This window comes from Cavia porcellus, unplaced genomic scaffold (genome assembly GCF_034190915.1).
Source record: "Cavia porcellus strain 051 isolate PalLab524CR breed Dunkin Hartley unplaced genomic scaffold, mCavPor4.1 scaffold_13, whole genome shotgun sequence".
NCBI classification, from domain to species: domain Eukaryota; kingdom Metazoa; phylum Chordata; class Mammalia; order Rodentia; family Caviidae; genus Cavia; species Cavia porcellus.
Window position 1 is genome coordinate 29546267 of NW_026947496.1, and position 25380 is coordinate 29571646.

The 25380-nt window shown below is 36.6% G+C and overlaps 1 protein-coding gene across 2 annotated transcripts in view; it reads left to right on the top strand.

Annotated features, from left to right (window-relative positions):
- The window catches only part of LOC100733032 (zinc finger protein ZFP2-like), a 44429-nt gene that overhangs the window by 12886 nt on the left and 6163 nt on the right, over positions 1-25380 (top strand). For both annotated transcript variants that reach the window (XM_003468722.5, XM_063260005.1), the window contains 2 exons: positions 23828-23954; positions 24145-24205. In XM_003468722.5, coding sequence (XP_003468770.4) covers positions 23828-23954; positions 24145-24205 — 188 coding nt within the window. The remainder of the gene's footprint in view (positions 1-23827; positions 23955-24144; positions 24206-25380) is intronic.

A 25380-nucleotide genomic window follows, 5' to 3' on the forward strand; every position in this document is an offset into this window, starting at 1 on the left:
GGTTCATTAACCCTCTTTCAGGTAGATTATATTTCCTATTCAGAGCATCTCAATGGACCGTATCTCCTGATCTACTTTGCCTGTGTTTCTTTTTGTTAGTGTATCAAGGCCATCTGTGTTAGAGATTATAGCCAGTCTTCTCTGCCTTATCTATGCTATGCTGTTTTTCTGCTGTTGGTTGTCTACTTTTCTCCTTTATTCCACTGTCTGCCCCATTCATTGAGGTCTCTCTGCCACTGTTGCTGGAATCCTGGTATTTTTTTTTCTCTCTCTCTAGAATGTCCTTCACTATTTTTTTTTTTTTTTTTTTTTTAGGGTTGGATTGGTGGTCACGAACTCCCCCAGTTCCTCTTTGTCATGGAAACATTTTGTTTCTCCATTAATTTTGAGAGACAGTTTTGTAGGGTACATCAATCTGGGTTGGAGGTTATTTTCTTTCAGGGCTTGGAATATTTTGCTCCAAGCTCTTCTTGATTTGATAGTTTGGGTCAAGAAGTCTATCATGATTTTGATGGGTTTTCCTTTAAAGGTGATCTGTTTCTTTTCTCTGACTGCTTTTAATATTCTGTTCTTGTGATGAATATCTGGGATCTTGATTATTATATGTCTGAGTGTAGATTCGTTTTGGTTGGAGCTCTGTATGCCTCATATCTGAATATCATTTCCTTTTCCTATGCTTTGGAAATTTTCCTTAATTATTTCGGTGAATAACCTTTGTATTTCATTTGTGTTTACTGCTTCTTTGCTCAAGTTTTTTTATTCTTAAGTTATAGATCCTCTTGTCTTCTTCTATCCTTTGTATTGTTACTTCCTGGTTCCTCGTTATTTTTAAGAGATCTTTCCTTTCACGATCACACATTGCAAATGTATCTTCAAGTTTTGAAAGTCTAACTTGAGTTTCTGTCAAGGAATTTTGGCAGCTTTCACTGGAGTTTTTAATTTCCTGGTAATCTCTTTGGATCTGTTTCATGTATTCTAGATTTTGTTTATATTCTTCATAAAAGGTTTCTCTCCTTTTTCTGAGTTCTTCCATTCTTTTACCTGTGTCTTCTTGAGAGGTGCTTAGCATTTCTTATATTCATCTTTTATGTCTTGGTTCATTTGAGTTAGACTTTTAGTTTTAAGTTTGTCTGTGAGGTCATGAAAGTATTTCTTTATGTCCAATATTGCATGTTTGCTGCCCTCAATCTTTTTTGCTTTTACTTCTCCTGGACTTATTTTCCCTGGGCCAGCGACTGGAGGTTTTTTCTTGTTTCTGTCTCTTATCATGTTTCTGGTTTCTTTCAGACAGGTATATGATGGAGGTTTCAGACCCTCTTCATATTGCTTACTATTTTTCTGAAGTGTGCTGGCTAGGGGCTTGCTGCCCTCTCCAGTTTACTGTTGATCTGTGAGGTGCACACAGGGACCATGTGGGCTGGCCCCTCTCCTCTGAGCCAGTCAACCAGCGAATGCCTTCAGCACATTAGTCTGTGCCATGCAGACATCACAGGTTCGAGACAGTTTTGTCCCTGGCTATTGGGTTCCAACCAGGGGCATGACCCAGTCAAAGCAGGTCCCACCAGACCTCTTTGGGCCAGGAGCATCGGACTGATGCCACTGCTGTTCCAGGTCCAGGCCTGTTCTGTCATTCAGCCGGTTACCAAATTCCTAGCACTCACAACAGGTTAGTGCAGCCCTCCATGTTGGTTCCATTCTCCGTTGCACCGCATCCTTCCACCAAGGGCCTTGGGCTCACCAACCCCCGATTTCAGTGCTACTGCAACCGTGAGTTGTCTGGCTCCGAGGCGCACCCAGCACAGCGTGGGACCAGCTCCAGTGAGAGTGCATCTAGTTCCAGCCTTTCGTCCATGGTTTTCCTCCTTTCTTCCTATTTTTTTTTCTTTTTCCTCAGTTTCTTCCTGGGTCATGAGAAGCCCTCTCCTTTCATCTGGTCTTCTCCATGATGTTAAATTCTAGCATCTCAGTTGTTTTTCTCAGAGAGGCTCTTTATTCTGCTACCTATCAATCTGCTATCTTCCCAGGATCGACCTTATATCAGTGATACACACCTCCATTCACATGTACAGATTAACCTTCTAAGCAATATATTTAGTAGACACAAATTACCATTTATGAACTTTAAGCAATGAATTTATACTTAACAAATGTCGGGAGCATTTTATTATATATATCATATGTAAATTACATAACTAAATATTTAACATGAAGTACTATAGTGCCCATAAAATGTAAAACATTTAGCAAAAAGAAATTATTGACATACAAAAAATGTTTTCCAGAGAATACAGAAAACAATAAAAAATTATATTAAATACATGAAAAATGGATGAACATGTGCTATATCTGAAAGCTGCATAAAAACTGTGACAAATTTTGGGGGGCTTTTGAATTTGAAAATTTACATAGACTCCAGTGAATTTCATTTAACTAAAATTTTGTTACTATAAGAAATAGATCTATTGTCTGTTATTATTTAGCTATGGATGAAAATTTGTACACCTCTCCATACACAGTGGAAGGCTTAATCTTAAAGAATGACCTCCACCCAGAAATGCCAGGAGAAGATGTTAGAACTGGATAATTGGTAAGCAAATCACATTCCACTAGCAGTAATGCACAGCGAAAGGTGGGTTTACCAAAAAAGTCAGATGGCAATTGAGAAAATAGTTCTTCCCTTACTGTGCACAGTGAGGAGTCTAGGGAAGGAAATTGCAGGCTAGCGGCAGGAAGGCCACTGACTGTTTGGCTCCGTAATGCCTGGTTTTAGACAGGAAGCCATTTCTGAAGAATCACCATCAGAGTTTCACTATTTTGTACTTACCATCTCTCAGTTCTTTTACTTCGAAAGTATAAATGGTAGACTTATTCCACTGTCACCAAAAGCAAACTATCCTGGTTAAAAAGATGCCCACAAGTGAGTTTACTTAGAAGACCATCAAGGAAATTTATTAGTCATAGGCATTAAAAATTGCAGTTCTGAAAAGATCTAGAAATTTCCAAGAACTACAGGAAGAACTAGCTGCCCCATATTGATTCCTCCCATCTTCATGATTTTACAGTTGTGGAAGTTATTCCTCATGTTTGTGCCCACGTGTTTCAGGATATTGTGCCCACGTGTTTCAGGATATTAGAAGAAAGTACAGTATGCCTATGCTTACTTAGACACAAGTTAATGTGTGAAACAAAACTGTCTACTTTCCCAAAAGCTCTCAAATGGACTTATATTAGATGATGTGTAATAAACAGAAACTTTTAATTGCTTCTACTTCTCCATTATAAGCTATGGGAGTTGTCTGTTATCCAACTCAATGCCTGTTGTGTAGAATAACCAAGTTGAAGCTGCCAGTCTTGGTAATTCACCCTTGTTTAAGCAAGTAGTCCTGCAAAAATTGTGGAACAAAGCAATCTTGAAACTGATGGAGTCATGACACAGTGACCATTATAGGGATGGGAAGTAGGCAGATGTGCCTGGGAATTCCCCTGCTATTCATGTCATGGATGACTTGCATTTGTTTCATCAAGGATTTAAAAGCCATTTTTTAAAAATATAACATAGTTCTTCATTGAAGGTTTGCAAAGTACTGCCTCTTAGGAATTCTCCTACTAATACTAGAAGCAGACTTTAAACTTAACTGATTATAGCAAAATAATATTTTCTGAGAAAGTGAAAAATGTAAATTTTTAAAATTCAGTATCTGTCTAAGTATTCCAAGCTGGCTTCAATCTCACGGCAGTCCTCCTGCCACACACTCCCAAGTGCTGGTGTTATAGGGATGATATAAGACCCTCCAAATAGTACAGGGGAAATCGTTCACCTTGCACCTTGTTAGCTGTCTAGTCCACGGAGTTTATGTTCCCCAAAAATCAAAGAAAGAATTCACGGATACATGGAGTGAAAGAGAAGGGAAAATTTATTGAGGGGAAGATAAGTTTTTGTCTAAGAGAAACAAAAGAGCAGTGAGTTGCCAAAGGCCCCACTTCTTGGAAGAAGCTATATAGGGCAAAATCATGAGGAGAATATGGAGTCAAGACTGGATATGGGGTGGGAAAAAACTACGTTCAAGTGATAGGAATACAAATGTAGTCACTTAGGTAATATTGATCCAATTGGGAAACAGGTCACATAACAGGTATGCATGGAATGAACTAGGAATTTTCTACGAAGGGATGGACTAGGGAGGCTCTGGTCTCCCATAGAGGGTGATTGATTTTTATTTAGAATATCTGACCTTCCTGTACATTCCTCGTGGAAATATGTGGCTGCAGATGTTTCCTTTATCCTGAGACCTAAAAGGAAACAAATGCACCTCTTTCCACAACTGCAGTGTGTTTTTTTACTGTGTGATACTTGCAGGCCTTGAACTCACTCCCATCTAGGCTGACCTCAAACTCGCTGAGATCCTCTTGTCCCAGCCTCCAGAGTGCTGGGATTGTAAGCATGCACCACTACTCCAAGCAGTATTTTAACTAACTTTACTATCTATAATACTGATATTACTTGTGAACATTGAAATAAAATGAATGCCCAGCCAGTGCTGTATTATGTGTGTTCAATATTCATGTAACTCTGATTCTCAAGAGTCTTTAAGATCCTAGCAAATTCGAAGACTCTCCTTTGTGTTATTTAATCCTGTTTATCAACTATGAAACTGAAATTTTTCTTCAGTTCAAATGCCTAAAATATTATTCTGATTGTCCTGCACCATTAGTTTGTGTGATTAAGAGCTGAGAACACCTTTGTTGTATTGTTAAGCATATTTTTTGAGTCATGTAAACCAAAAGATGTCTGAATGAATGGTTTTTTTAGTTAGTGCTCTTATTTATTAATAGATCTGACACCATGTGAATGATATACAAACTAAAGTAAATATGTACAAATACCATACAGAAGTTATACTGTTGGCATGCTTTTCTTACACTCATAGCAAATACTTAATCTCACATTTGCCTTCCTGAGGGTAGGATTCTTGCTTAGAGAAGGTGAAAAATGTACATCTTTTTTTTGGTCTTTTTCGTTTTTATTAGTACCAGGGATCGAACTCACGGCTGCCTGCTTGCAAGGCAGGCGCTTATGCTGCTGAGCTAAACCCCCAGCCCCAAAATGTACATCTTGAAGCAGACTGCTTGCCTTGATAAAAAGGGGTTTGAGTTTTTGAAAGCTGATTTTTCTTTGCTTTTTACATGTGTTAGTCAGTTTCAAAGCTTTTGCCCCAAGTTTCAAGACCTTTTACATTGTTATAAAATTTAGCTATATAGCTGGGCAGAATTTCATTTGTTTCTCAAGGAATATAGTATGAAAAATATTTTAAGATTAGTACCTTTTTTTTTTTTTTAAATCGGTACCAGGGATCGAACTCACAACTGCCTGCTTGCAAGGCAAGTGCTTATGCCGCTGAGCTAAATCCCCAACTCCAAGATTAGTACCCTTAACTGAGGAAAAAAAAAAAACCCTCAGATCATCTGTTATAAAATTTCTTTGTTTACTCAATAATCAATCAGAAGAAAAATTTTTCAAAAAAATATTCTGCAGCAGTACATTCAGTCCGTGCTCCTTTAGCTGTTACTGGACATCTGAACTGTTTCTAAGACTTAACTCTTACACGTTGTGCAGGTGTAAACATGGGTGGGCATATATCACTGTGGTATCAAGCTTTGAGCTATTTCAGTAAGATACACACAAGAGTCAAATGGAATATATATTTTGGGTTTTTGAAAAGTCTCCATACTGATTTCCATAGGGGTGATACCAGTTTACGCTGCCAGTAGCAATGGTGAAGCGTTGCTGTTTCCCGGTATACTCACCAGCATTTGTTATTGGTTGATTGCTTGATAATAGCTATTGATTCTGGAGTGAAGTGAAATCCCGTGGTAGTTTTAATCTGTGTTTCTTAACTGACCAGTCGTATTGAACATTTTTAAATATATTTATGTGTTCATTGTACTTCTTCATCTGAGAAATGTCTATTCATTTCATATGTTTGATATACCTGTTTGATATAGGTTATTAAATTTGTGAGGCTCTAGGGCTGGGAATTTAGCTCAGTGCCGCAAGCACTTACCTGGTAATCAGGTCGTGAGTTTGATGACCAGTACCAAACTTTAAAAAACAAAAAATATATAAATAAGTAAATTTGGGAGGTTCTAATTTTTTAAAATGTCTTTATATATACAAAGTATTAGTCCTTTGAGGAATAGCCGATACAATTTTCTCCCCATTCTGTGGGTTAGCTCTTTGTTAGTGGTTTCTTTTGTTGTGCAAAAGCCTTTTAGTTTGATGTGCTCCCAATTACTTCTTCTTTGTGATATTTCTTGGGCAGCCTAGTTTTTGTTAATAAGATCTTTATCTATACTTAAGTCTTTTAAAGTTTTATCTGTTGAGTCTTTGAGTAGTTTAAGTATTTCTGCTTTAATGTTTAGATCTGTGGTACATTTCAATTTCAGTTTGTTGAATGGTGAGAGATGAGTCTTGCTTTAGGTTTTGGCATGTGGAAAGTCAGTTTTTCCACTAGTGTTTACTAAAATGTCTTTCTTCCAGTGTTGTTATTTGGTGACTTTGTGAAAGATAAGATAGCTATACATCCTTTCTGGAGAGTTGTTCCTGCATTTTCCCATTTGTTCCATTAAACCTCAAGTCTGTTTTGTTTTTTGTTTTTTTAATTTTGATTTTTAGGTTTTTTTTTTTTTTTTTTTGTGACTATCATGTTGTTTTTATCACCATAGCTTTGTGGTATAACTTCATATAGCACATTGTTAGATCTTCTGCTTTCCCATTGTTATCAAGAATCAGTTTTGCTATTTAAAGTTTCTTCTGGTTTTGGCATATGAATTTTAGAATTGTTTTCTCTAATTCTGTGTGGTATGCCATTATTATATTATGCATTAAATCTGCATAACAGTTTTGGAATTATGCCCATTTTCACTACAAAATTTGTCTATTCAAAATCAGAGAACATCTATACATTTCCTTATATCCTCTTTTAGAGTACTGTAGTTTCAGTGTATAGGTTTTCTACTTCTTTTGTTAGAAGTATTCCCAATTATTTTATTTTTCTTGATGCTATTGTAAAAGGTGTGGTTTCCATAATTGCTCTCAGGAGACTGTTGATGTTATTGGAATGTTTTGTGGTTTTTTTTTTTTTTTTAGTAAATATATAGTCTCTGCTAATATGTGTTTTTCAGATATTTCTGCCCTTATGTAACTGCTCTGTTGTGTTTTTAATAATGCCTGATACCATTTTATGCAAACAGCATTTTTATGCTGTCACTTATTTTTTGTCTTTGGATGTTTCAATGCCTGTGTATATAATTTAAACAGTTGTTCAGTTGTCTTCGTATCAACAATTCACTGATGGTTTTCAAATACACTTTCTTTCATCCATTTTTTCCAGTTTTTACCCATATTTCGCCCTTTTTCTGTATTCTTGAACTTTTGGTGTTGTCATTGCAATTTGCTGATTATAGTGAACATTTGGTTACTGTATGGAGATAGATGTCAAAATCATGTCCCCTGTCTTTTTTAGTTTAGAGGGAGGTTCATTTGAGTGTTTCAAATTTGATACTTCACTTCAATAGTGTCTGAGTTGTTTGGGCTTTAGAGAAACACTGCTTTAATCACCAGAATTTCAAAGTGGTTTTGTATTCATTCCCTGACCCTCTCTCAGAAGACTGAAATCATTTTCCTGTGGTTATCACTGTCAGGATCTATCACTGGTATGGACATGAAATTCTCCAAATTTTAGGATATTTGAAAACTGGCCCTAGGAGGTTTTGCTTTTTAAGTTTCTCTTCATCAGGAGGCTAAACATATTTCTGACTTCTTCTGCTGTTGAGATTTGCAGAGTAATTTATGTTGGTGTCATTCTTTCTCATGTTCTCCAGTTTGACTTTATGTTTTTCAGATTTTTTTTTTGGTTATTGTTATATTTCTCAGACAGGGTCTTGATATGTAGTGCTGGCTGAACTGGAACTTACTTACTTAGCCCAGGCTGTCCTGGACTCAATGGCAATTTACTGTCTCTGAAGGGTTTTGGATTTTAGGGTTAGTTTGCACATTTGTTATTTAAAAAATTTTTTTTTTCTTTTGTGCTCTTTCTTTGAACTGTGAAGTGAAAAGTGTGTTGTCCTTATGTGATTTCTAGTTATATTTTTTAACTTACAATCCTTATTCTATTTTTACCCCACTTGAATACCATATATTCAAAAGCATAGGTAATTGCAAGATAGGATCCAATAGAAACTTCGATAGTCAAGTGTCTCTCTGCTGTGTGAGAGAACTTTCAAGGTATATTCCCAGTTGATGTCAGTAACTTCTAAGACGAAGGTCTTTTCTCCCTCAGAAAACTATGTGTAAGCTTTAAGGTTTTCCCTAATTTTTCTGAGTCCTCAGTTTTGTGAATAATATTCCTTTCCATGTCTCCATGGTCATATCATCACTATTATGAACATGAAAGCCACTTCTCTCAAGGTTAACAGAGGATTTTGCACCATTGGTAAAAATACGTATTCATTAATCAGCTTGAACATTGGTCTTCTCTTTGTGTTTCCAACCTGCACTCTGCCTGATGGGCAGTGATATTTTCTGTGATTTGCCTCTGAATCCTCTGAATCTCAGCTATTACATTTTTTTAAGAAAGTTTGGAGTATGATCTTGAAGGCTCAGTCTGTAAATTATGCTTTAGACAAAGCATACAAATAAAACTAGGGATAATGAAGAAGAGAACCAATGATCTGTTTCTAATAGTGCATTAACAATGGCTACCCATACAGCATCAAAATTCCTGTGTGAGTTATGCATATGGATGGAGAATAATTGTGTGATAACTAAAACATGAAGCATGTATTTGGAAGCCAAAGCCTCATTTGAGATGTTTTTTAAAAGTTTATGGTAAGTGCAGGCCTAGAGAAGAATCAAGAAGCTAACCTTCTCCCATGTGTTAGTGGCAGTTGTGGGCTGGGAGGAGGCCAGCCCTTTGCTATGAGACAGACAGGTATGCACGGATAAGGAGAACCAAGAAGCCAACACCCTCCCGTGAACCAGCTGACAAGAAGAGCCACACTCCATTCCTCCCCCCACCCCACCCCTATTGGCAGCTGACTGATTCAGAATAACACAAGCTGAGATGGTTCCTACTGAATTAAAAAAAACAACTTAATTACTTGTATTGTTTGTTTAACTTTGAAGGCCTAAAACCAGTGGTCTGAGCATATATTTGGAGGATAACCGCGTGCAGTATTGGAACTATGGGGGGTTTCCTTCAGTCTCGTTTTTGAGATCCAATATTGTTCTCACTGTTTTGTTTAGTTATGTTTTATTATTATGTTTTACTCCCTTTAAAATAAAATATGTATATATTCAGGAAAACACTGCATCTGCACTGAAAAATAAAGGGGAAAAGTTGATGATAAAAATTTTTTAAAATCACAGTAATAGTAGCTGTTGTGGTTTGTGTGCAGATGCATCCCCCACCCCCAAGCCTCATGCAGCTGTGGGAGTGATGGTCTAGTGTTTGTGATTGGTTCGTTGCCTAGTGCTGGGATTGGCTGCGTGAGTGCTGCATCTGTCCAGAGGCAGAGCTGGCATACAATATAAAGAAGGGAAGAAGGCATGTTTTCTTCTCTTTTTTGCCCTTTTATCCTTCTTGTGGCTCCATGAATGACTGCCCCTCAGTCACACCACCCTGCTTGGAGTCAGCTGAATATGGATTGAAACCTTCAAAAAACTATAAGCTAAATAAACTTTCCCTTCCCTCATTTTGGGAGTCAGGTATTTTTTTTCAGCAACGAGATAAAAGTAACCAAGACAGAATTTGGTACCTGTGAAATGGGGTCATTGCTGTGACAGTACCTGACCATGTGGTTCAAGAGCCTCTGGGAATGGCTTGTGGAAAGAGTTTGGAAAGGTTTGGAGATGTTGCCTGAATGCACAGACCTGGAACAGCTTAGGCTATTGTGTAGGGGAGATTCTGGTCAGGTTTCAGGAGACCAGAAGATTGATAGAAAGCCTGCCAGTTTACTTTAGTCTTTAGACAAGGCTCCAGGGTGGAGGTAGGGTTCTGCCAAGGAGAACCATATTGGTAGGGAACTCCAGACCATGTGTGCAAAGTTTGTCTGCATTTTGCTCATGTCCAGAGACTTTGATTAAGGGTAGTAGACTGGTTAATCTGGCAGAAGAAATTGCAAAGCAGTCAAATGTTGAGGTGGTGGCATGGCTATTGTAGGGTGTTTTTAGCTAGGTTTATGTTGTGGATCAAGAGCAAAGAGCCCAGCAGGGTGATTGAAAACATTTTGAGTTTGACCAGGAAGTTGTGGACTACTAAGATACAGCTGAGACCTTGGTTGCTGAGAAGGAACAGAGAAATAAAAAAGATGGCCTGAGGGCATTTTGGGAAGCAGTGAGTCTCCACCCTTTGTAGCCTCAAAACTGCAAAAGTGAAAGAGTTTGCTCAGTGGTGAAAGCCTTGGAGTGCCATGCTCCACAGTGTCGGTGGAGGCCACAGGAAGCTTGAAAATGGCGGTGGCCACACCAGGTTTCAGAATGGAGGTAACGTAGAGAAGCTGTTCCTCACAACCAAGTTCAGAGTGCTCTGCCATCCATGCACTTGACCTCTACAGCAAAGAGAGAAGAAAGCCTGGCTACTGCTCCAGCTGACAGCAGATCTTTTTAGCATCCACGCAGTGCTGGTTTTAGGTGCATGGAGAATGTATGAGTTCTGATGTTAAGGCAGCTTCGACTCCAATTTTAGAGGGCCTGAGAGGCCAGGCAGTGCAATCCCTGAGAGGGCAGGGTGTGAAGCTGTGAGTGTGGAGCCTATACAGTGGAGAACCCAGAAGCTTGAAAAAACCAGGAGCATGGATCATCTAAAACTGTAAGAATTGAGCAGAGCAGGCCTAACAGAGAAGCCACGGGAGCTAAAACCCCTGGAAGTGCCATGAGGGTGAAGTCATTCAAGCCTTTTGAAACTCATAACCAGATTGCTTCAGATGCTATGTGTGAAACTCCAGGACTTAATGTTTGCCCTGCTAGATTTTAGACTTCCTTTATTCCCAATCCTTTGTGTCCCCATTTGTACCCTTTGGAATGGTAATGCTTATCTTGTACCATTTTATGTTGTGTTTAACTTTGTTTTTATTTGTACAGGGGCTTGCAGCTAAGAGTTTGCCTTAAACCTCAGAGAAGACTTGGGACTTGGAACTTGTCAGCAATGCTAAAACTGTTAGGACTTTGGCAATGTTTGTAGATGGACTAAATGTCTTTTGTATAAAGGATGTACATGAGTCTTTGGGAGACCAGGGGTGGAATGTTGTGGTTTGTCCATGGATACCCCCCCATCAAGCCTCAGACAGCTGCAGAAATGGCTCAGTCTAGTGTTTGTGACTGGTTCGTTGTCTAGCGCTGAGGTTGCAGTGTGAGTGCTGCACCCACCCAGGGGTGGAGCCAGCATAAGGGAGAGAAGAAGGCGTGTTTTCTTCTCTTTTTTGCCCTTTTACTCTTGTCACTTGCTACCACCATGAATGGCCTCTCCTCAGCCACACCACCCTGCCTTGGAGTCAGCTAAATACGGACTGAAACCTCCAAAAAACTGTAAGCTAAATAAACCTTCCTTTCCCTAATTTGGAGTCAGATATTTTGTCTCAACAAGGAGAAAAAGTAACCAGGACAGTAGCACAACTTAGCTGTGTATAATTACCTTAAAAGTACCAAGACGGCAAGATATGTGCATAAGAAGTTTTCCAAATGATATTAACACAAACTTTCCTTTTCCTGTTTCTCGCCCTTGTTCCACTTTCCTTTTCAGCAATCCCTTCCCATTTTCACAATACTTTTGCACATTTTGAGCCTTCTTTTCTCTTTCACTTTCTCGCACTAGGGAGACAATATGGTGTTTACGCTTGTCACTCCAAGTTATTTTACTTCTGAGTTGGTCTCAGTTTGCATCCATTTACCTATAAATGGATAAAGTTTATCTTTCTTTAAGACTGAGTAGTATTCCATTACATAAAAGGACCACAACTTTTTTTTTTTTTTTTTTATCTTTTTCATTTTTATCAGTACCGGGGATCGAAGACCACAACTTTTTTATCCATCTCTCTGTTGATGGGCATTTGGGTTGTTTTCAAGTTTTAGCTGTTATGGATTGTACTGCTATAACCGTGGGTGCACTTCACTTCTACCATTGTGGCATGATGTTTTTAATTTTCTGGAAAAATACCCACAAGATGAATAGCTAGGTAGAATGAGACCTATACTACTTTTTGAGGAAACTGCATACTGATTTCCACAGTGAGTGGACAAATCTACACTCCCACCAATACTGGAGAAGAGGTCCTTTTTCACCATTATCCCTCCAGCAATTGTTACTGATTGATTTCATGATGATAGCCATTCTTTCTAGATGCAAATCTCAGTTTTGTCTTCATTTGTATCTCTGGAAGGACCAATGATGCTGAACATTTTGTCATATATTTATTTGACATTTGTGCTTCTTTATCTGAGAAGAGCATATTCACACAGATGCCGATTTTTGGATTGGATCATTGAATTTGTGTATGTGGGGGGGCTAGTCAATTTTTTTCTATTTCTTTTTTTTTTAATTTTATTTAAAGAAAGACAAAACAGAAAACATGTAGAAATAGTACATACTTTCAAAGAACAAAATAAACAGCAATAAATCACTAGCTGATGTTTACATGTTGTCCTCTTACAAATAATTGTTCAAGATACAAAAGTGGAACATACAGATGGGAATTCAAACAGAACAACTGGAAATAGTTCTGTTGAACTATCTAATAAAATCTTAGTAATATGAGCAAATATAACTCTAGTACCAAAACCTGACAAAGATTAAACTAAAAAAGAGAACTACAGACCAATCTCCCTAATGAACACAGATGCAAAAATCCTCCATAAAATGTTCACGAATAGGATGCAGCAAATCATTAAGAAGATTATACACCACAACCAAATGGGATTCATTCCAGGCATGCAGGGATGGTTCAATATACGTGTCAATAAATGTAATCCATCATATCAATTAAGCCAAAAGTAAGAATCACATGATCATTTCTATAGATGCAGAAAAAGCTTTTGATAAGGTCCAATACTCATTCATGCTAAGAACCTTACAGAAAATTGGAATAGATGGTCTTTACCTCAGTATGATAAAGGCCATCTATGACAAACCAACAGCCAGCATTATATTAAACGGCCAAAAACTGAAGGCCTTTACCTTAAAATCAGGCACAAGACAAGGATGTCCCTTATCACCCCTCCTATTCAATACAGTACTGGAAATACTAGCCAGAGCAATTAGACAAGGGAGAGAAATAAAAGGGGTAAAGATAGGAAAAGAGTAAGTAAAATTATCATTATTTGCAGATGACATGATACTGTACATAGAAGACCCCCAAAACTCCATTGAAAGACTCCTAGATATAATAAATAAATTCAGCAATGTAGCTGGATACAAAATCAGTGCTCAAAAATTAATAGCATTTCTATACATTAACAACAAAATTATGGAGAGAGAAATAAGAGAAGCCATACCCTTCACACTAGCATCCAAAAAAATGAAACACCTAGGAATTAATCTCACGAAAGAAGTAAAAGATCTATATAGGGAAAACTATAATACCCTGAAAAAGAAATCGAAGAAAATCTCAGAAAATGGAAAGACATCCCTTGTTCATGGATAGGGAGAATAAATATTGTGAAAATAGCCATTCTTCCAAAATTGCTATACAGATTCAATGCAATTCCAATAAAAATACCATCAACATACCTCATAGACCAAGAGAAATCACTCCTAAAATTCATCTGGAACCAGAAGAGACCTGGAATAGCAAAGGCAATTCTAGTTCTGTTTTTTTTTTTTTTTTTTTTTTTTTGTCTTTTCCATTTTTTATCGGTACTGGGGATCGAACTCACGACCACCTGCTTGCAAGGCAGGTGCTTATGCCGCTGAGCTAAACCCCCAACCCCACAAAGGCAATTCTAAGCAGCAAAGGCAAGGCAGGAGGCATCACTATCCCTGACTTGAAGTTATACTACAAAGCAACTGTAGTAAAATCAACATGGTACTGGAATAAAAATAGATCTGAAGATCAGTGAAATAGACTAGAAGATACAACCACAACTACAAACACACTCAGCTACCTTATCTTTGATAAAGGAGCCAAACATGTTCACTGGAAAAATGACAGTCTCTTTAATAAATGGTGCTGAAAAAACTGGCTCTCCATATGCTGAAAATTAAAACTAGACCCATGCCTATCACCATATACTAAACTAAAATCTAAATGGATCAACGATCTGAATATTAAAACAGAAACTAAATCTGTTGAAAGTCAAAGTAGGTAAACATCTTGAAGACTTAGGAGTAGGTAGAGAATTCATGAATAGGAATCAAACCGCATGGGAACCACTTCCCAGAATCAATAACTGGGATCACATCTTATTAAAAAGTTTCTGCATGTCAAAAGAAATCTCCAGCATAATGAAAAGAAAACCCACAAACCAGGAAAAAAAATCTTAGTGAACTGTCCTCAGACAAAGGATTTCTGTCTAAAACATACAAAGAATTTTAAAAAATCAGATCCCCAAAACTCAAGGACCCAATCTTCTCAGATGAAAAAATACAAATGGCAAATAAATACATGAAAAAATGTTCATCATCGTTAGTCATTAGAGAAATGCAAATTGAAACAACACATGAGATTCCATCTCACTCCAGAAAAAATGGCCAGGATCAAGAAAACTACCAGCAACAAATGCTGGAGAGGATGTGGGGGAAAGGAACTCTCTTGCACTGTTGGTGGGAGTGCAGACTGGTGTAACCACTATAGAGGTCAGTCTGGAGATTCCTCAAAAATCTGGGACTGGAGGTCCCATTTGACCCAGCTATTTCACTTCTGGCCATATTCCCAGAAGAACTGAAAATATCACATCATACCACAGTGATATATGTGCTCCCATGTTTATAGCAGCACAATTTTTAATAGCCAGATCTTGGAAACAACCTAAGTGTCTATCAACTGAGGAATGGATAAAAAAGTTGTATTTTTATAACAGTGAAGTACTATTCAGCTATAAAGAATGATCACATTGAGATATTTACTAATAGATGGGCACAACTTAAGACCATACTCATAAGCAAAATAAATCAAACTCACATGTATAAATACTGTATAGTCTCCCTAGTGTAAGAAATGGTAAGAGTACATAAGAGTTTAGGGTAATCGTGATTCCCCATTACATTGTTTTGAAGCCTTATAATGATCGCAGTTGTACTGTGTTTGTCCTGGTTTTTTTATTTTATTTGCTGTGATGGTATGAACAGCGAATTTGAGGGAAACAAGTCATTATAATAGCCAGTACTGATATAATATCGTCTTACTCTGAAGTCCTACCATGCTCTTGCTCTTCTGTTTCCATTGGCTGTAACATGTTGCACCTTATTGGACTGTATTATGTGTGTATTATGTGGGCTGTATTACTATGTGAAAGTATAAACAAATTTCCTATGGAAAATGAGATAATATAGTAGCCATTGTTTGTTTTCTGTTATTTGGTTTTGAAAACCATGTAATACTCTCATTCTCTTGAATGTTCTTGTAATGTTTTGTTATGTTTGATACCATTGTATATGACGTTACACTCAACTATTTCAAAGAAAGAGACATTGTGGTAGTTACTGTTAATTATGGGTTGTCTTCTGGTGAAATACTGTTTTGCTTACATAGTTCTATTCTGATCTGCTCTGTTATGTCCTGTTTTGTCTTAATCTCTTTAAAATAAAAAAATCATAGTAATATGGTTACTAATCATATACTCTTAAACATGCACACATTTATCCATATCTTCATTAATGTTGAGATGAAACACACCAAAGCAGACTAAAATCACTCTGAACAAAGAATAATAGTATTGCTGGATTTCACATCCTTGACACTCGGAATCAGCTTTGGGTCATGTAGTGCCTTTTTTTCCTTCAAAAGTGTTTTTGTTCATTTCATCATGTGTCATAAGATCAGTTTTTTCTATTGTTTCTATGTTCTAGATATAAATTTTTTGTCCGAGGGACAACTGGCTAAATATTTTTGCCACAGCTGGCTAAGTTGCCTGTTTTCTTAGTGCTTTCTCTTGTTGTTTAAAACTTTTTCATAAGATGACAACCGAGTTGTTAATTGTTCTCAGTATTTCTCATGCAAGCTGGGTTTTCTGCATAAAGTCTGTGCTTAACACCTATGTCTTCAAGATTTCTACCCCATTTCTCTTCCAGTAGAGTTGATGTTTCTGTTTTAATATTTAGGGCTTTGATCCATTTTGATTTTACTTTACAGTATGGTAGTAGACACACATCCAGTTTTTGTCTTTGGCATATGGAATGCCAACTTTTCCAGCACTGTTTTTTAGAGAGGCTATCTTTCGTCCAGTGAACATGTTCAGCCCCTTTGTCAAGGGTCAGGTCACTGACTGTTTGGAGTTGTGTCTGAATCTTCTAATTTGTTCTAATGATCCTCATGTCTGGTGTTTTTTTTTGTTTTTTTTGTTTTTTTTGGTTTTTTTGCCAGTACTATGCTTCTTTTGTCACAGTAGCTTTGTAGTAAAATTTCAAGTAAGGAATTGATGCCCCCTGCTTTACCTTGAATTTACCAGAATTGCTTTCGGTATTGTTGGTCTCTTCTATTCCCAAATGGAATTTTGGAATGTTTTCTTTAGTTCTTTGAGGTATGCTAATAGTATTTGATCAGGATTGCATTAACTCTGTATAACACTTTGGGGACCATGGCCATTTTCACTATGTGAAAATCTTCCTATCCATGAGCAACTGGTATCTTTCTAGTTTCTCATATCCTCTTCAGTCTTCTTTTTCAGAATATTATAATTTTGCATATAAGGTCTTTTACCACCTTTATTAGATTGATTCCCAAGTATTTTATTTTGGGGGATGCCATCGTGAAGGATGTGGTTTCCCTAATTTCTCTCACAGTGATTATGTTGTGTACAGGAAAGCTATTGAGTTTTCTCTGTTGACTTTTTATCCAGCTACACTACTCAATTTGGTTATTAAATCTACAAATCTTTTGGTGAAGTTTTTGGTTGGTTCTGTGTAGAGTGTCATTGTCATACACAAATACTGATATTTTAACTTCTTCCTTTCCTATCCTCATTCATTTTATTTCTGTTTCTTGTATAATTATTCCAGTTAATGTCATCAGGAGTGGTGATAGTGGACATCCTTGTCTTGTTCTGGATTTAGAGTGTAAGCTTTCAATTTGTGACTATATATTATGATGTTACCTGTTGGTTTGTCACACATGGCCTTTATCAAATTGAGATAAAGACCACCTACTCCAATTTTCTGTAGGATTTTATCCTGAATGAGTGTTGAATTTGTCAAATATTTTTCTGCATCTGTTAAGATTATCATGTGAGTTTTGTCTTTGGCTTTGTTAATATCATGTGTTTCATTTGTTGATTCATATATGTTGAACCATCCCTACATCCTTAGGATGATCCTTAATTCATTTATGGTGTAAAATCTTGATGATTTGCTGCATTATGCTGTCAAGTATTTATTGAGGATTTTTGCTGCTAGGTTCATTAGGGAGACTGGCCTGTAGTTTTCTTTTTCTTTTGGTTTTGGTATCAACATAATACCTGCTTTCAAGACAACTGCCCTTTCAATTTTAGAAAGTGTCTCAGCATTGGTGACTTTAGTTTTTCTTGAAATTTCTTGTAGTAATCAACAGTGAATCCATCAGGAACTATGCTTTCTTTGTCAGCAAAATTTAATTACAATTTGAATTTCATTGATTAATATCAGGTTACTTAGAATTTTTTTAAATTGGTTTTGGCAATTCATGTATGTATAGGAATCTGACTGTTTGTGTTTTCCACCTGTAGCACTACAGCTTTTCAAATTAGTTATTGCTGATCTGGATTTCTGTAGGGTCCACTATGATTTCCCCTTTTTTATTTCTAATTGCTTGTATTTGAATTTTTTCTTTCCCCTTTTTGATAAGTTTGGCTAAAGGATTGTCAATTTTATTTCATCTTTAAAAGAACCAACTCTAACTCATTGATTCTTTGTCATTTTTTTAGTGCACATTTCATTAATTTCTGCTTTCATTTTATAGTTTCCTCTGTCCTATGAAGTTTGGGTTTGATTTATTGTTTTTGTACAAGTTTGCATTTCAGCATTAGATTATTTCTTTAGTAATTCATTACTATAAATTTCACTTAAATAGACTTCTTTCTTTGTGTCCTGTAAGTTCTCATATGTTCTATCAGCATTACTGTTTAAGACACTGTTTAATATCTTCAATTTCCTCCATGATTCATTGATTTCTGGAGAGTGTTGCTTAATTTCCATGTATTTGTGTAGTTTTTGCAGTTTCTTTTACTGATGACTTCCAACTTCATTGCACTGTGGTCTGATAACATGTTTCAATTCCTCTGTTTTTACTTATGCATTTTTTTCAAGTAATATATGGTCTATTTTGGAGACCATCCCATGTGCAGCTGAAAAGAATATGTATTCTGATGTCAAGAGTGAAACACTGTGTAGACATTGACTAAGTCCTCATGGGTTTGATTTAATTCTGGGTTTTTTTTTTTGATGACTTTTTGTAGTTGGTTGATCTACTTGTAAGAGTGGGTTATTAAGGTCCCTCATTACAGATGGGTTAGTGCTTATTTGATTTTTCATATCTCTTAAATTTTTTATGCATTTGGACACACATATTTAGCACATATGTATTTTGATTTTTTACCATGTTTTCTTGTAGTTTTCCCTTAACCAGTATGAAATGACTTTCTTTCTCTGTTGATTTGCAATTTCATTGTACATTTCCTTGTCATGCCTGTATCTTATTTCTCCATTAATCTTGAGAGATAGTTTTGTTGGGTACATCAGTCTCACTGAAAGGATGTTTTGCTTTAGGGCTTACAATATCTCACTCCCAGTTTTCCTTGATATGGGAGATTTTGTTACGCGCTCTGCTGGGCTTCTAATAAGCTTTCCTTATAGGTGTTTTTTGTTTGTTTCTCTAACCACTTTTACTATTCTGTTCTTGTGTAATTCTGGAATCTTGGTTATTGTATGCTTTTGTGTACATTTATTTTCATCATGGCTATAGGGAATTATATATATTTCATTTATTCACATGTCAGATTCTTTATCCATGCTTGACATTTTCTGTCATTATTTCCGTGAAGAATTTTTTATGACTTTTATGCTGCCTGACTCTCTCCAATCAATCTTGTGTTTCTACTTGCCTCACTGTGGGGATGTTTGATTGATTTTTTATGGTCTCTTGTTATTTTAAAATATTTCCTTTTCATAATTGCTAGCCCAGTCCTGTCTTCTAGATCTGATAGTCTGTCCTTGCCTTCATTTATTTACTCTGTTGCATATTCTCTCAGTGCAGGTTTTCATCTCCTAGATTTGTGTTTGAATGTGTCTCATAGATTCCATTCCTTTCATTGTTGGGCATGTATAATTTCTGTCATTTTCCTTTTTTTTTTTTTTTGATTTTAAAAAAATCTACATCTGGTTTAATGTCTTTCATTTTGATCATTGTTTCCTTGTGTAGCTTAGAGGGTTTTTCCCTTTACTTTCATCCATTGTGTTCTCAACTATGCCATTTTCTTTCCAGAAATTTTCAGTGGTTGGCTTCAGATTTTCTCTATCGCATTGTGCTCTGAATTTGTCCTGGTTTGGCTGGTCATATTGGGTAGGACTTTGTTTCTGCATTGTTTCATTTTCTAATTTTTACTTTATTTTATTTTCCTTTGTGTGTTTACAGTTGTACATTTCTTATGGTAAATAGCTTTATCTCTAGCATCGAGATTTTCATAGGAAATATCTGTTGCTCAGGGCTAGCTTCTCTATGTAGGTATTCTTGGATGCTGAAAACCTATCTTTCTATTGTATTAAGAATGAGAAATTACTGTGCATTTGGCTCAGCACCCAATCCCTTGGTACTAGACTATGGTAATGATTATTACCCCATACAATCAGTTTATCTTACAAGGGAATGAAACTGATTGTAATAGGTATAGCATATTGGCTAGCATAGTATAGTTAGCAGTTACAATAGTCTCAAACAAAGCATGGTTAGTGACATATTATAGTAACTATTAACCAGATACATTTAATCATAGAAGAAACTTCTACAGTTGTGTAACACAATCTAACATATACCAGAAACCTGCATGCAATGACTTTCCTCTTCGTACTTACTTAATGTCATGTGACACCAAATTTGTCACATTGTCTAGTAATCTACATGTATGGCAACATAAGGGCTTGATGTTTTTGGATCTAGAGTCATTTGTTTTTGTGGCTTGCCCCATGTGATCTTTGATCATGACGTGGCTTGTCTCACCCACACAGATGTGGTCAAATTATAGCTTCATTGCTCTGAATGTCTCCCACTTTTCTGTTTTATGGTTGCAAGGAGTGGATGATCGGTTGAAGTTGGAGGAGCTGTTTGGAGAACTTTGTAGATCTTTTTCAGTTTTGAACCTTTTCTATTTGGAGTGAATTTACTAATTTAGTCTTAAGATTTCCAGTCTAAAGATTTTAAATCCCTGCATTTAGCAATTAAACCCTGTACAGCCCATTAATGTATAACAGTTATCAGTTACTAGGGTAGCCAACAGTTGTCAGGTGTTAGTGATTTGGGTTTCTTTTATGGCCACCATTTATAATAGCATTATTTTATACCTCTCATAGATGCACTTTTCTGCAGGAGGTTAAAGAACAAGATAAGATGTGACCTGTATTAATTACAAGCAGTCTTTTGCTGTATGCTAAGGTCTATTAAGTCTCCTTGGGAATTACTTTGAACCATGCACAGCACCTATTAACTTCTCTGTCAGTGTCAGCTGTCAGGGTGAATCATTGCAATTGTTTGACCAGTTTGCCTTCTGTAAAAAGGGAGATTTTTCTCTCATGGTGACTCTTCATAGACACATCAAACAACTGGATGATCCCTTTCCTCTGTAGTCTTACAATCTTCTTGATCAGAAGACCAGGGAGTCACCAAGTATAGGATGTCACAGCAGAGGTTCTGTAATGTCCTGGTTGTCATTGACCTCAGAGGGCTAAGACCAAAATACTGACTCTCTTCTTAGCCCACTAATATCTCTTAACTTTTGATCTCTAAACCTCAGGTGTTGAACATCCAGAAGAAAAGATTGGTAACAGTACAGTGTAGTAGAGGCAGTAAGCTTAACATTACTATCTTACCTATATATTATATACGTTAGAACATAAAACGCAACTGTTATTTTCTACTAACCATGGATATTTTAACATTTGAATCCCTATAGGATGTTAACAGTTTCATATTTTACACAGAAAATTAGAAATCCATACCATACATGTTATAGCAAGACACTCCTGATGACATTTTGTAACATACCTGAATTTCCATTTTGACCTAAAATACCCCCTTCTAGTTACTTATCCTTATCTAATACAGAAGAAGCTTTTACCTAACTTGTTTACTTTTAGTGGGATGATACAAAAGTCTATCTCTATAAACAATCCTTGTTTTATATTTTTGAATACCTATACATCTGGAGGTATGAGTGTATTTAATACGCCATGAAGTTAATCACAATCATTTGTCATATCCATATGAAAACCTTTTTATCAGAGCATCTTTAAATCAAAAATCTTATGGTCTAGAAAATTTAGTCTTTTGATGATAATCATTGTGAAGTCAATAATATATTTTAATAATTTTATTGGGGTGTCTTCCATGAGGCTGTGGAAATCACTGGGGCCTCCATCAGTGAACAACTGGTTAATGTTTTCAGGCAGCTGCTTTCTTATTCATCAGTTGAAGTCGTGTCCAATAATTCCCTCCACACACCTAAGGGATTTTTGTTTTAAAAACTTAATAATGTTTTGATCACTTATGAAAACCCAATCACAACACTTAACACATTATTTGTGAACAGGGAAAGGCTCTCAAATCGTAACAAACAACAATATATGTTACATTTACACAACCAATTTTAGGAACGTTGTGACCAGCTGGCATCCCAATTGGAAGCATGCTTTTAAAATCTATAATCCAAACTAAATTTTGATCAACTGGTCGAAAATTGCCAAAGAAAGAAGGAAAATATGTTGACCTCATGGAATCGTAATAACTTTTTACAATTTTAGAAGTTATACCTATAAAAAGGCTAGTCAGATTTTGTTGTAGGTCAGTAATCAAAGATCTTTTGCAAGAAGAATTTGGAAGAAAGAAAATCTTACCTATAATTAATGAATATTTTTGTGTTTATCTCAAGAATACTGGTGACTTTTGTGTCCCCTTCTTTCATGTAACTTTCAGTTTAGTTATCTCTGTACATTTAGTCACCTACTCAGACTTTTGATTTCTATTTTTCATTTCCATGTACTGGGTATTCTGGATCAACTCGTTTAATTGATCTTAGGTCATGTCTAGCCCATCTTTTTCTCTCAGTTGTGGTGTAACTTGAGTGATCACTGTTGTAGGACCAAGCACCAACTTCTTGAGAGTTGGAATCCACTCTTTCTCTGGGTTTGGTTCCATAGGAGTGCCAGACAACATGCTCTGATACCAGAGTAGGAAGTTCAGCATTGTTTGTAAAAACACAAATGTACCCTCAACCTCCAAATAGCCCTGACCTGAAAGCTTTCATTGTCCAGTGTGAAGATCTCTCCAAAGGACTCTTCTAGCCACTTCTCTTTCACTTGATTGAATTGTCTTTCTTCTGCTATCTTTATGAGATTTTAAACAACTTTTAACCCATTGAATGGCTTCTGAGGGATTAATAGTGACAGTAGCTAGCAACCTGTGTGTAGCATTTTCTTTTAGTGAGGGGCCTTGACAATTGGGAATGAGAACATAAATGACCAATAAAACAGGAGACTTGATGAGCAAAATAGCAAATTGGAGAGGGCAAAATCAATGAAAGAGATCTTTGTGTTTAGTATCAATGGTAGCAGTTTAAGTGTGATGCATCACACTGCAAGTATAAACATTGTCAGAGGGAATAAAGATTAGTTGGAGCAGTTAAATGATTCCCTAAGGCTCATATTACAAATGGTAATTTTGTCTTTTATGTGTGAGACAAACCCATGTCTTATACTTGGGTGCCTGATTTTGTTTGTTTGTGGCTTTTGCATCCAGCTGAAGAACTTGCTTGCTGCTTGGAATGTGGGCCAACTTTCCTGCTGGCAGAGGCTCCTTAGCGTCAGGGGAAAACTGTTTCCCCTCAGTCTCTGTTTAGGTACTATATGCCACATCCTATGAAGCCCTTGATGTTGGGCTTGATGTTGGGGGTAGGGGACTGGAGGATGGAAAAATAAAAGATAAAAGCTGAGGTCAGGTGGAACCCATCCTGATAGGAGAAGGGAACTAACTCCCCCAAAGCCACATGTTTATTATATACATTCAGCACCTTAATGTTACTTGCTACCTCCTTGCTTAGTGAGTCTGCATGTATGGCAACCTAAGGGTTTGAAGCTGTGGGGCCTAGAGTCACTTGTTTTTGTGATCGCCCTGGGCGATCTTTGTTCTCTGACCCAACTTGTCTCTCCTCCACAGGTCTAGTCAGATTTCAGTGTCAACTGCTCCCAAATGGCTGGGCAAGCATCTGTGTCCCTTCTGATTCCTGTCTGCTCTGCTATGGTTCTGGCCTGGGCTGGAGCTACATTTGCTAACCCATGTAGGCTGAGTGGTCATGTCCTCACTTGAGATACTTATGAGTCAGTGTGGTTCATGATATCATAGTCTCAGTCTTCCTCCTCAATATATCTGTCTGATGATTTAGGAGGTGATGAATTTTGAGGATGTGGCTGTGAACTTCACCGTGGAGGAGTGGGCGTTGCTGGAACCCTCCCAAAAGAAGCTTTATAGAGATGTGATGTGGGAAAACTTTCAGAACATGGTTGCTATAGGTAAGGAAAGTTATCATTTTCTCTATGGTATCTGATAAAATAGGGTGTTGCACATCAGTGCAGTTTCCTTAATTATGATATACAGATATTTTAATGCATTTCCATTCATGATTGCATTGTTATAATTCTAACTGGCATGTATTAATTTTTAAGCAATATAGTTCATTATAATTCTGTTTGTACACTTTAGGAAAAAATTGGAATGAACAGCAATTTGAACATGAATACAAAGAGTACAAGAGAAATATAAGGTAATTTTCATTTTGAAATTGTGAATGTTCTGGAAGAGTCAGAAATAATAAAACCAAGCATACTGTACATGAGAGGCCATCTTCAAAATTTTTAATCTTATACAATTTCTCTGTAGATGCGTACATACATGTTTGATATCTGTACTGTGAAAATTGAATTGTGGAAATACTCCAGTGTCTCCAACTTAGGGAATACTGACATTATGCTACAAGTGATCATCTCTGATGAATAAGAATCAAATTATTTTCCACATTGAAGAATATAAAACTGTTTTATGAAATTTCACAGAAATATTGAATGTAACTTAATATAAAACATGCATTGTATTTGGACTAAAATTCAAGTTCAGGATATGTAATTACACATACATGTTAGTATGTGGTAAAGATTATCTTCATGTGAAACAAATTGTGTAAACAATGCTATCTATTTAAAAGTAGTAAATGCATTTAATATTTGCCTAATTGTTAATCATGAAGAAAAACAAATAAATGCCATGACTTTGATAAATAGCAGTTTTTAGAAAATCCTCCATACTATTTAGTGCACTCATATTCCTAATTATTAGGATACACCATCCGTATTCTTGATGGACAAATCATAAATCATAACATTTAATGCAAATGCGCATAGAGATTTTTGAAAAAGGTGAAAAGAGAAATTTCATTTTGCCTGAAATAGTGGTACATACCTACTTTTCCAGCTTTCAGGACATTGATGTAGGAGGATTGCCATGAGGTAGTAGTCAGACTGGGCTACATAGAGAGTCAGTGCTACTTGGGACTATATAATGAGTTGATGTCTACCACAACATAGAAACTCTGTTTTATCCAGCTGTACTTCCCCTGGGTATCTTCCTCTCAAGGGTAAAGTAATCCTATTATAATAATACCTACATGCCTATCTTTGTAGCAACACAATATACAAAAGCTAAGCTCAGGAAATATCCTACATGCTCTTCCACAGATGAATACTTTAAGGCAATTGAGTGCCTCAACATGGATTTAACATGTTCTGAATCTTAGCAGTATGTGAAGCTATAATAGGTAAGAAAGTTTGATGAAACTATGTTAAAATAAAAAAAGAAAATTAGGCCTAGGTTATACCTCAATGCTACAACTCTGGAATCTTGTCTCCAACACTGATATCATAGTAGAACTGTGGTATGTCTATA